At 39.1% G+C, this 13,138-nt stretch overlaps 1 protein-coding gene across 1 annotated transcript in view; it reads right to left on the bottom strand.

Annotated features, from left to right (window-relative positions):
- Positions 1–11: 11 nt before the first annotated feature.
- Positions 12–13,138, bottom strand: part of si:dkey-233k19.3 (dynein axonemal heavy chain 11) — a 39,459-nt gene continuing 26,332 nt past the window's right edge. The window contains exons 64-82 of the mRNA XM_029277968.2: positions 12,740–12,975; positions 12,483–12,605; positions 9,793–9,997; positions 9,507–9,671; positions 9,155–9,295; positions 8,756–8,926; positions 8,208–8,330; positions 7,885–8,078; positions 7,661–7,809; positions 7,453–7,580; positions 6,598–6,825; positions 6,301–6,492; positions 5,162–5,290; positions 3,689–3,931; positions 3,216–3,398; positions 3,017–3,132; positions 2,696–2,808; positions 2,464–2,604; positions 12–2,356 (exon numbers count right to left, since the gene is read on the bottom strand). Coding sequence (XP_029133801.2) covers positions 2,109–2,356; positions 2,464–2,604; positions 2,696–2,808; positions 3,017–3,132; positions 3,216–3,398; positions 3,689–3,931; positions 5,162–5,290; positions 6,301–6,492; positions 6,598–6,825; positions 7,453–7,580; positions 7,661–7,809; positions 7,885–8,078; positions 8,208–8,330; positions 8,756–8,926; positions 9,155–9,295; positions 9,507–9,671; positions 9,793–9,997; positions 12,483–12,605; positions 12,740–12,975 — 3,228 coding nt within the window. The 3' untranslated portion in view covers positions 12–2,108. The remainder of the gene's footprint in view (positions 2,357–2,463; positions 2,605–2,695; positions 2,809–3,016; positions 3,133–3,215; positions 3,399–3,688; positions 3,932–5,161; positions 5,291–6,300; positions 6,493–6,597; positions 6,826–7,452; positions 7,581–7,660; positions 7,810–7,884; positions 8,079–8,207; positions 8,331–8,755; positions 8,927–9,154; positions 9,296–9,506; positions 9,672–9,792; positions 9,998–12,482; positions 12,606–12,739; positions 12,976–13,138) is intronic.

Raw genomic sequence — 13,138 nt, 5'->3', positions numbered from 1 at the left:
AAAGAACTAAACAAAATGAACGTTATTTTTTATTTTACTTGACAAGCTGTTTCCTCACAACAACAGTGATTGAAGAAGGTTAAAAACATGCACCCTTTGTTAAAAAAATGGTATAACAAAACCATCAGTACACAATGTCTTTCTTGGTTGCTGTGAGGCGGAGCTGTGACCCAGATGCCTTTGCTGAATTTAGCCAGGTGTCCTGCATGGCCTTTAACATGACTATCTGTGGCTGGACCCCTGCTGCTCTGGGCCTCCTACCCTGCCATTTCCTCCCAAACACTGCCAGCACTGTATCATTTCCCTGTCACCAAATGACTGGCTAGCTGCCGTGTTGTGTTAATGAGAGGAAGAGAGGGCAGATGAAGAAAAACTACAGGAAACAGGTCTTTCATTTCCACCATGCAATACAATACATGGTGTGTCTTCAGCCAGAGAAATTAAGAGCAACACAGCGGTTATTAGTGTTGGAGAAAAATCTCATTTGAAGAGATTAGAGTTCTGATCTCTATCAACAAAAATAATCACCTTCGATTCAGCAGCTGTTTTTTTTTTTGTTTTACATTAAAAGGTCTGTGTTTATCTTAGAGGATTATATTACACCTCCTTTGACTATTTGTAGGCATATAAACTGATACTCAATAAGCTGCTTTAGAATGATAAATATGCAGCGTGTTATTTTGTATTTCTTCAATGTCCCTATTTAATGTCTGCACAAATTCACATCTGAGCACCTCTTTTTTGTGTTTTGATTTTTTTGAGTGTATAACTTTTCTATATGAGTAATGCCTAGACTCTGGAACGCCTTCAGTATATTTATGCATCTCTGACCAACGGGACATTGGAGGCCATATGAACCATTGTGCGCTATAATCTGCATAATCACACACAAACAGCATTCTTAACCTCTTTGGTTTTTCCTTTAATCTCCATGAAACTGGTTTAAAATGAATGAATGAATGAATGATATTTTAGATAAAATTAAGGTTTCTTTAGACTCATTCAGAGGTTTAATTTGCTTGGTATAAGGTTCATCAGATGCTAACTGAGAGCAAAGATAGATATAAAGTATGGGCAGTCTAATGTGTTTCCTTCTCATAGAAAGCTATCAGTGTCTTTGAATAGGTTTCTCCAACAGGACCGGCTGGATGAATTACACTAGTCTGTTAGTATTCTGCCTCTGCCTTACAAAAGGTCAATGTCAAATGCACCTCATTTAAAAGTCAATAGCGACCATGCACATCATCTCCTGGGAATTCTGTCCGGGAACCCTCCAGACGGCATTGTGTATCATTCAGTTAGTAGAGGGCAGCCAGAGAGCTTTTTTAATCTTGACCTTCCAATAAAATATGCTCCCAATCCAGAATTACATGGTTGAAAATGGAGACATAAGCTCCCAACAAATCATGTCCAGACTGAACCATCTCAGGGGAGAAGTTCAACAGTGTGGGACATAGACACAACAGGTTTTAGAGCGGCTAAACATGCATCTGCACTTCTTAGTTTCCATTATCTTTTAATCTAAAACAAGGAAACATTAACACACTACAATGTCATTATTGTCAAGTATGAACCAAACCGGATACAATGAAAGTAATACAAGATAAAAGAGTATACTTGTGTATGGTCAATTAATAATTACAAGAAAACATGTCAAAAAAGTTAAATGATTACATTACATGATTAAAAACTGTCTGAATAAGAAGATTCTCCTCCATAGAAGATCTGTTTATAACACTGTTTAAAGAACAACTTGATTTAACAAATTTCCTCCGTACAATTCAAGCCAATTTTCAAGCCTGGTGCAGTCTAGGCCTGTGAAGGCTGTTTCATCATGAGCCTGGGATCCGGCCGAAGATTTTAATAAGCCTTTTAATAAGGCAGTTCTTTCTTACCACTGTAACTTTTGCTGCATTGCTTAAGTGCTCACAATGGATTAAGCAGGGTCTTAGTAATATAGCATTAAGTATGGTCTTTTACCTGCTCTTTTGTAAAGTGTCTCAAGATAACACTTGCTATGAGTTGACACTACACAAATAAAGACTGATTGATTGATAGATTGATAGATTGATTGATTGATTGATTGATTGATGAATTCTGCTTATGACTCACACAGACAGCAGCAGAGCTACTCCAGCTACAATCCATTTGGCAGGAGGCTGTTTGGTTCGGAGGTGGAGGGTCCACACATATGTGGGCCCACGCTGCTTGGTGCGATACACCGGACACTCGTAGGTATTCTTCAGCTCCTGCTCCTCTGCAGGCACAGCTCTGACATACAGCACCGGCATGGCTGGGGTCAGATCCCTCAAAAGCCCCTCACAGATGTGTCCAGACTGAGTGTCCCAGCGAGCTCCTATGAGGACACACGACATGTTCAACTAACAGAATTACAGACATGCTCATTTCGCTTAATTACAGCAGAATTTGAAGGAGGGTCATAGTGGTTATAAAAATTCTGACCTTCCATGTATAATCCATGAATGAGGGCTCCTTCTCGTGGTGGATGTCCAAAGTCGTCTTTCGTTTTTTTTGTCACATCCACAATCAGAGTCATCTTGTCCAGGGGCCACTTATTCTTGCGAGCTATGCTCTGCAGCACAGCTGGAAAAAAAAGTCTTCATGTTAATAGATGTCTTTGTTGCACTTTTAATCTAAATCATCTCTGTCTTTGGTTTGGGGATTTTGACCTCACCAGTAAGAAAAGACTGTGGGTTGAAAAGTCCTGAGAGCCAAACAACTGCAGGAAGAACCAAGTCCTGAGTCCAGCTGTCCAGCTCTCGACAGCTACACAACAGATCTCTGAACCTGTAAGAATGTGTGTAAAAACATGGTATGTCACTGTTTGAAGCAATTAGAACAAGACACAACCTTCATGTATGAAGACATTCTTCAACTTTATTCACAATACTATAATACCAACTGATTAGGTAGGTAATAGGAAACAGTAAAAAAGCAAATTCAGAATAAAATATTGAGTAGAATACTGAAGATTGTAAGAGGAAAAAGTGGATACCACAGTGCCAGTGTTTTTGTGGAGGGATAAGCCAGTCGGGCCCAGGAATCTGGAACAGAGTCACTGAACAAGGCTGACTGCAGAGTCTCCATACTGGAGGAGATGGTTAGTTCTCCCTGTGGATAAAGAAATCCTTCTTAATGCTATGCAATATAACTCTTGATAAAGGATGACTGTGTTAATGTCACAATGGCTGTACCTTCAGGCCCAGATCCAGCTCATGAAGGGACTTCCTGATTTCTGCTAGCAAAAGATTCATGCGCTCACACTCCTGAAAACAGACTTGAATGTAGGGGCTTCGCTCTGTTGTCTTTGTGATAATCTCTGCCATGTCATACTCCTCAGGAAGCTTTTCGCAGATATCTTCAATGACCAACTTGACCTGAAAAACAGGACACTCATGTCATGTATAGGTATATGAAAGTTCCCAGTTACTTTTTCTTTTCTTTTTTTTAAGATTTATTTTTTAGCCTTTTTGTGCCTTTAATGGAGAGATAGGACAGTGGATAGAGTTGGAAATCAGAGAGAGAGAGTAGGGAATGACATGCGGGAAAGGAGCCACAGGCTGGATTCAAACCTGGGCCGCCCGCTTGGAGCACGCAAACTAACCACTGCGCAACCAGCGCCCCCCCAGTTACTTTTTCTGTTGTATTTTCTTTTCTGCCTCCTCACCCTCTCCTCTGTGCTCTGAGTGGCCCCATCTCCTCTCGAGGACTCCGGTGGCTGCAGCTCCAGCAGAGACCTCAGGAGGTTTTCTGAGCTGACAGTGAGGCACTCCAGCTCAGCATTTGGATGAAGACCATACAGAGTGGGGTTCTCAGATGGAAGAAGTTCATCTATATAACTGTGGTAACCACTGTAGTCCATGAATGGAGGGGCAAGGAACCCAGGGCACAGAAAGAGTTCACCTTCAAACTGTAATTGGAAATTTGAGGATCCAAAGATTAAAACACAAATGCACATCATTTATTATATACAATAAAAACATCCCAACATACCTCTTAAATCCAAGCAATAATTAATTCAAGCGATGCTTTTTCTGATTTCACGAAACATGATTGATCGCAGCACAAGTAAAAACCTGTTGCAAAACACACAGACAATCTGATTGTCTTAACCACTCCCTTGTGAACCATTGCACATTAACTTGGTAGTACAAGCAGAGAGATATCCGTGTTCTGGCGGGGGAAAAGGAAAATTCCCATTGAAGTATCTATAAACTAAACACACGCTGAATAGCAACACACCAAATAACAACCTGATGATTCTTAAAGTTAATGAATGTAGAATGTAGAATATAGAGAAATACAAAGTACAGTAACAATGAAGATGGAAAAATCCGCAATGGAAAAAATCCAAGCTTGGCATAAAATTGCAGTTTAGGTATACATCCCTAGGGGGCACCCTTTACCTGAACTACAGAAGCTAAAGTTTCAGAGCAGCTCAATGGATTTATCTCACAACTTGGCTCAGTAAAATTAAATGTATGTTGTAACCAGGCATTGATTGATTTGCCAGTAGACAAGAAGCACATTTTTAAAATCTTGAAAATGTGTCATTTAAACTGGTTAAAGTTGTTTTAAAAGAAGATAAAACAAAAGTCCAGCTGTTTTCAAACGCAAAATCCAAACCACCACACCTTCACTTTTCAAGGTGCACAGACGGAAATGTGTTTGGAGCTACAGATATATTCGTATTTTAACTGTTGAATCCCTTTCTTTTACACCTCCGATTCAGCAGCTGGTAAAACGTTTTTTTACTTTTCAGGTTCATCATGAATTGTTATGCCCTCACTCATCATTGTCTCTGTATGCACATGTTAGGTATTCTTCTTTGTTCAAACCTAGACTAAAACGCTGCTGTATTCTAATATATGCAAAACTATCTTCTACTTCTTTTGTTCCTTCTAACCTAATATCAGACAGAGGACTCACTGTGTGTTCAAAAGGTGGGAACTGAACTTCAACTGAAAAGTTTAAGTTTGCTGCTCCCTTTTCTTGGAACCAGTAACAAACTCCTGAAACTGAATTGTCTGGTCTCATTGAATGCTTTAAGGTTATTTTGAATGACATGGAGAACCAAAAAAAGAAAAAGATAAAACGGACCTCAACTCTTCTTACCTTACTCTTCTTAATAAACTCTTACCATTTTGTGGTGCATGAACTCCTGTAGGTAGGTCTTACACAGCCTTCTATCCCAGTCATCAGTGATGTGTCCTCCGTACATGATCTCACCAAAAAGGTAACATAAGTCCTGCCAGGGAACCTGCATGGACTAAATTAAACACAGACTGATATGAATATGCAAATATAAGGTCAAATAAGTATTTCAAAAGGTTAAAAAATAATCAACTGAAACTGAAAACAAGAGAAAAGAACTGTTTGTAGGATACATCAAGATCGTCACACAAAGTATTCAGCACATTCAAAGCATCAGGTCTTTTTTTTTCTTTTTACCATTGCTCTTTTGAAAAAACTTTGAGCAGTTACTATGTGATCCAACACGATAATGATGATAAAGGTAGGGACATGTAACAGAATTATGTTTCTTTACACACACTGATCTAATGTATGACAGAAGAGTCTTTTCCTCAGCGGGAGATTATGATCCGTGAGGGTGAAGGAGGAAGAAAAGAACCTGTGATTCATAACAAATTACAAAAGCTGGAGGTTCACAATCATTTGTACCTGTATTGTTTTGCAAATTGCTTCCTTCATCAGCTCTAATTGCTGTGATCACTTATGTAGCGTTGTGAACTGTCACATTGGCTGCATGTAATTACATTTAGGATTACGCTTCATTGCCCTCCTAATGAATTCTCTGTATACGCACATACAGGTTACTGTTTGGTTAACATAATGAAGGACATTCGTTTTTGGAGGGCAGAATACCTACAAGACATAATTGGTTGTGACCAGAGTAATAGGAGTTCTAGGAAAAATGCATTACGAGTTGTGAGGGGTGCAGCATCTCAAGAATGGATTTTTTGTCTTCATGAAATTAAGCTAAATTATAGGTTGTGTAGTTATAAGAGAAGAAATGTGAATAAAAGAGTAGACTGAACATTTTTCACAAATAACATTAGAACAAAAGATTTCACTAAGTTATCTGCACATAACTCTGTGATTAAACATCCAAGTCTGACAATAATTCCACAGCAAACACCATTAACAATATACTTTTACAGAGCTTATTAAAGTAGTAGTCAAAACAAATTAAAATTGTGATCGTCAATATTTGAACAAAACATTTAAAATACTTCTTTAAAGTAGTGTTAAATTTACTTTGCTGTTGGCCTCTAAGTAGTTGTACAAGACACTGGCTGAGATGGTGAGGTCTCCAGTGCTGAAAGGATAGTTATGGTTCCACCCTTGGGGACCAAATTTACGGCGCTCAGTGGCACAGGCATGAAAGAAGCAGAGGGAGAAGAACATCGAGTTGAACTCCTGTTCTCTGGAACACATATCCAGAGTGTCCTGAAAGAGTACACATCATTACTATGCAGATATATATATATATGTTTAAAAAAAAAAAAAAATCATATGTATACATATTTTTTATATATCAAAACTTTAACACACTTGGCTGAAATTGTTGAGGGCTGCATGCAGACTGGCGTTCATGCCAGTGGGGGGCTCATTGGTGATTTTAATGGCATTCTCCAGTATGCCTCTGGGGATCACATGCTGCGCAGGACTTGGAGCTGGTTCCCCAGTGATGAACACTCTAAAGTTTGGGTGACTGTCCATCGCTGTTGTCTCCAAAAGTGCATCTAGGAAGGGCAGCCAGCGAGCTACCAGGTGCACATTCTGAACAAATAATATTTTAAAAGATCTCAAAGAAATTTTTCAGATTGTTCCAAGTTGACAGAATGAAAGATAGTTATTTTGTGTTCACCTATCACACAAGTATGCATAAGTATGTGGTTGATTAAGGTTCAAGTGCACATATTTGTAAGTATAAGATTACACACAGCGTGCAGTGTCAAAAATTAACACCCAACTTCAGTGTGCTGTAATGTATGAAATCTGATTTAAACTATGTATTTATATGCTCTGCATGGCAAAGCTATTTTTTTTTTGAAAGATGAGAGAAAACAATGATAATGTTATGGGTTGATAAAATACAATTATTTTATGTGCATTTATGTTAGATTTGTTCTTATTTGTAAAAATATATATTTTACAAACACCTTGTTATGCTCTAAATTACTAAGAAAACCTCCAGTGACTTTCTTGGCTGCAAGCTTCTCCTCTTAAAGAAGGCATTCATGGAGCTGATCCAGCCAATTATAGTTTTTATTGAACCAAATTGAGTTTACTTCTCCCGCTCACAGGATGAGATAATATCATTAGGTGCATTACAGCCTGACTGGTAGAGCAGCCTAGAATAACTACAGTCCAGAAGCTTAGTTACTAAATAGAAATGCTTCCTACCTGCAGAATGACCCAGTGTCCAATTTTAGAGGCATTCTTCAGGACCCTCTCAGCTACTTTCTCCTGCCCTTGTCCCAGAGATATATTGTGAAGAGTGCCCTGGTCAATGGAAAATCCCAACTTCCCTCCTGCACAGAAAGAAAAATCTGAAAATCTAGCAGTATTAAGTGATACTGGCTGTGTAAGTGACAGAATATAAACATAGTACCTAGTTTCTCAACATCTTTGAGTGGATCCACTCCAGGGGAGAGGATGAAGAACACAGGGGTTGATGGGCCACTGTCTTCATACAACTTGTCAAATTCCAGCCTGACAGCCTCCACATATTTAGTCCCCATGCTCTCCTCTACAAAGTTCCTGCAATGCACAATAGTGGCAAGTTTGGGGATACACAATACTGGCAAATAGATTGTAAATGGGACATTAACTTACCTTAACGTGTATGTTATTCTATCAGGGCGAAGTGCTCTAAGGATAATAAGCTTCTGTAGAGAACTTTTATTCTTCCAGTCCAGGGGAAGTCTTTCCTTTTCAGGACAGCTGGACTCCATGATCTTCCTCCAGCGTTTTTGTGAGCTTTCCACTTCTCTGTCTAGTCCACTAAAGTACTCCATTGTAGATAGTGTCTATATGAAATGTAAATATATTGTAACAACCTCTGTAAGCAGTGGATATTTGTATGAAGTGATGACCATTTGAAGAGATTGTTTCCCATTTACATGTTACATCACAATTGTTCGAAGGCAAGACTGTACCTTGATGGCTCCCCAGGCATGAGGAGATAGGAAGGACACAGGACTAACTTTACTGGCCTCCACAGGAAAACGCAGCAGGAAGTCAAACTCCTGGGGATCAATCAGGCCTTTCTTGAGCAGAATCTGAGGGGAAGGACCAACATCAGTTTGTAACGATCCAGGTTGCATTGATCTCTTTTCAATCATTTAATAATGATTGAAAACTGCAACAAAACTATTTTAAAGAGATTAGGAGAACTCTTAAAGGTTGAATAATTGCCTCTGAATGTAAAATAGGTGTTTGAAGGACAGCCTTCAGAGCAGCACTATTTCTAAGATGAAAACAGTTGGCCCAATGACAGATAATTGCATTATGCCATCAGAACCAACCCCCCTGTCAGAACCAACTGTCTGAACAGCAGCAATGAGGGATGCTGTGAGAGGTAATCAATAGCAGCGTATGGTGGTGCTGACTGCTTTTAATTGAAGTTAATGTGGGGGCAGAAAAGTGCTTTGATTGATGACGATGACAGGGGGTCCCACCTTTGAGGCGGCCCTGAGTCCCTCACCTGGAAGGCAGTGTGTGACAAGAAGGTTAACTTGTCTCTCTCAAACAGGCCCTGGCTGGTGTGCAGGAATACAGAATAGGTGATGGCCTCAGTGAGGGTGTGCACTCTGGTCCTCACATCCTCATCCCATTCTGCTCGCTCCATTGCTTTTTGAAACATCGAGATAAAAGTCTGAAAGGAAAGAAAAAGTATCACAGAGCTTTTATAAGGAACACATTAATGAAAACAAACTGACATTTTGGTAAGACACAAATTATAACTTTTATTTTCTGCCTAATGTCTCTTTCAGAAAAAGAAAAAACAACTAACAGAACATGCATACAAAATCATTTTGGTCAGAGTAGACTCTAAGCACTGCCAGAAACACTCTAGAGTACACTTCAGGGGTAAAGCTTCTACCTTGAGAGAAAACTGGTACATGAGGTTAATCTTTCTGAGGTCATTGATGATGAAGAAGAGGAGCGACGCTCTCTCAGCTGCTGGACGGTATAGTTCTCGAGCCTCGTTGATTTTTGTCTCATTCTCTCTGGCCTCCACAACCTGTGTGATGCAGTGGTACAACATGAGCTAACCGTCATGCTCCAAAATCTTCTCATGACACATAATCCCAAACATCACATGATTTGTTATTAATGCAATTAAATGAGGTGGCTATGTGACATTCAAAAACACTTTAGTGACTTAAAAAAACACATGAGCTTAGTTACTGGGGGAAAACTGAGAAGACCCTTGTTGCCTTTAATAAACTCACCTTAAGCTGAATGTGAGCTGCTGTGTTTTTTGTGTTCTCAAGTTGCTCCACTAGAGAAATATCACCCAGAAAACTACCATGGGCTGCAGACAGGCGACTCAATAAGTCGTCCTCCAACCTCTTGAGCTCAATCTTGAAGTAGTTCTGCTGTGTTGTCAGCTCCATCTTGTGAAAAGTGCACGAAACATTTCAGACTTTCTATTTGGTGTTAAATAATAATTTAAAAAAAAAAGCTTTTTTGTTGTTTTAACATTCTACATCTTTCATTATTTAACTAAGGATTTACCTTTAGGGCCTCGAGTTCGAGCCTTTCACGAGACACTACCTGTCCCAGCAACTGTTCTTCCAAGCCCACCGGAGTCACTGTGAAGTTGATGAGGGTTGTCTGGGCCTGGAGCTCAGGAGGGAAATGAGGATTGGCCAACTTGGTGTGCATAATGAGTTGAAAGTTACTGTTATATTCACACTCCTTCCCCCCAATTCGAATGTACCTGGATAACAGGAGAGTTCAACTCGTCAAAATTACATGAGGGCCAACAATGACTTGATGGCTGTGTTGTTATGCTTCTTTAGGAAATATTGCCATTTGATAAATCCTCGGAATAACTAAAAAGTACACTACCCTAATGTTGTTATGGAGTTGTCATCAGAAAGGATGTGTAAAAAAAAAAAAAACATGAGACAATACCAGTGGTAACCTCAGTGTTGAAAAATTAGGCCAATGGCTCCAAAGAAAGTTTGAAACAGCATTTCCACTATGGTGAACGCCATCGATGAGCATCAAAAGTCTGCTACAGAAAATAGTAGGTGATGTCACAGAGATAGTCCATACCATCTATTGACAATACCCAGCTTTGTTGCAGACTAAAGTATTTGAATAAACCTTTAGATAATGGTTATCCCAATAGTTTAAACGTAAATGAAGCCCATTAACTAGCTCTTGTCTGTGCTCTAAAATCATATCATGTGATCTTAAAAACATGAGTTTGTACTGTTTAGTCAAACTATCTTAGGTAAGAGCAAACTTTTGTGAGCCAGGAACAGCTTTAGACCTGTCCCTATTGGTTTTGTTTGAACAAAGCTTTTGAGGGATTCTTAAACTTTTGATGTTAAGAAGACTAATGCTGGTAAGATGTCTCTGATGTCTAGAAATATCATTATTGTCTTTTATAAAAGGACATTGTGGATAATTTAACAATCACATTTACAATAAAAAAGTATTTTAAACAAATGATTGTAACAACAACAATGACGATGATCCCATGATAGATGTGAACTGTGAGATAAAACACACTACATCTTGTAAGCCACTTTTATCCATTTTATCAACTTTTGCTCAACTTGCCTCTTCAAAAGTAGAAAAAGAACTTCACTCTGGGTCCAAATGTGACTTATATTGTGGAGAAATAAATCTGAAATATCTAAAGATTATCACCTCAGCAGCCAATATTTATCTCTTCCTACATTTCAATTAAATTAGCGGCTGCATGACAAACCTGGTGGCTTTTCATTTTTCTCTAATTACCCTTTGGAGATCAGGCAAGGCCCCAATTTTACAGCAGAGGTTCCTCATGGCCTGGGTCTGGTTTAACTCTATATCTTCACAAGCCAGAATTAATGTACTATTGATAGAACCATTACTCCACCAAATTAAAGTCCTTGCTGATGGATTGGCTTGTAGTCTCCCGTCAGCCATGAAAGGAATAATTAGTATTCATTACTTCACACTCTACAACATTCCAATTATTAATGAACTTCAGCTGTGGATCCCTACCAGATCCATCAGAGCTGCCCTAGCAGGTTGTATTAATCATCGACAGAAACAAGTGTGTGGGTCATCTACAAGGGATAAACTTATAATCAGATTTACTATGATGAATTGTAAGGTCTGGATGGACAGCACTTCAGAGGAAGTTCGATGAACATACACCAAATATTCAATATTCATGGTCGTTCATAGATCAGAGCAAGATGTAAACATTTTTGAGGGGGGAGTCAAAGCAGAATGTCAATATGTGGTATTTTTTTATGTAGTTTGTTCTCCCATTTAGGACATTTGCTAGGTTTGAGGGTAACAGAACAAAGGTAATTACAGCCAAATTTACCAAATAAAGGTTTCAAACAAGTGCCATTTTTAATGGAGTGCATAAATCTAAAGTATATTTTAAACGATTATTTGCAGCATAGTTGGTGATGCCTTGTTCGTCATTAAATGACAATTACGATAAAGAAGTTACAATAAACACTGTTGTTTATTTTATGAATAATCCAGATGCAGCAAGTTATCTTAGTAAATGTAAAGCTGACATAGAAATGTTATCATTCAGTTTCTAAATAATTGAATGCAGATAAATGCCAACAAATCACCTATCAACGTTATGAATTTATTCAAGCTGAATTGAGTTTGCCATAATGATGGAAGACCACAGCATTTAGTGTGTTGCATGCCATCTTTTTGTGGCTGACAGGAGTCCTTATACATAACCATGACTGCCCCCGATTCAGTTTTTACACTGAGCACAGGCTCAGCTGTTCAATATTCATCACACCTAAAGAATATGAACACACAAATATACATCTATCACCCGTGTTGAGGGGGAGATCAATATGTTGGCCTCAGGGATTCAGAACACGCGCTGCAAATTCATTTATAATCTGAAGAGAGGGCAATAATAATGCATTCAGTCATGTCTTACTGGTGTTTCAGTTCTCAGTGAGATTCAACCATCTGGCAAATCTGCTCCTATTGTCTAACAACAGAGACATTTGGGACAAGTTGTGGGCATATTGACTTGGAAACCTACATGGATACTAAAACCATGTATTGATCTTTAAAGCTCCATCCTAAATAGCCTCTACAGAATGTAGAATTCTCTTTTGGGGAGTTTTTTTTATGGTTCATGTATTTATGTTTGCATGTTTGTGATCTTTTTAAGGGCAACAGTATAAATGTAAAGTTGTAGTTTCAGTACATACCTCCCTCTTTTGATAGTGTTTCTGCCAAGTAGAGGTTCCAGGACTGGGTCTACTTTTTCCGGCAGATTTTCAATCAGAACTGTATGACCACAGGCGAGGGCTTGTTCAATCACATCAAGATACCTTAGAAGATAAGTAAAAGCAACTTAGTTTAAAAAATGACATGCTAATTTGTTTGCTGTTGTTATAAGTGCTCTGTGACTGATTAAACAGCACATTATGATTTCTAACAGTAGATAGACAGAAGCTCTGCTTACCCTTTCTGCCCCAGCTGCACCACCCTCAGCTCTGGTCCGAGCCAGTTTCGAATCCACTTGATGCCCTGCTGCTGTGGGTCAATGATGAGTGGCCAATGCTCACTGGTGGTCAGGATGGCAGCATTTTCAGTGGACATCCTATCATTTGGCAGGCCCTGGTTATGCCAGGCAGCCACAGTGGCATCATCTGTAAGCACGAGGATTGGATCCAGGCCGTCTGTCAGGGGTACAGAGACCTGGAACAGAAAACCAGGAATGATGTCACTATGATTACAGAACTGGTGGCCTTTCAATGAGCTCCAGTTCATAGAATTGTGTCTGTTTGTAGAGAGAACAATTTTACTTTCTAAACAACTTCAGTCTAGAAACAACACGGACTCTGATGCAAAACTGGCCTTA

The sequence above is a fragment of the Labrus bergylta genome, chromosome 8 (genome assembly GCF_963930695.1).
Source record: "Labrus bergylta chromosome 8, fLabBer1.1, whole genome shotgun sequence".
Taxonomy (NCBI): domain Eukaryota; kingdom Metazoa; phylum Chordata; class Actinopteri; order Labriformes; family Labridae; genus Labrus; species Labrus bergylta.
Note: the sequence above shows the minus strand (reverse complement) of the source record. Positions and strands in the feature narration are given on the sequence as shown.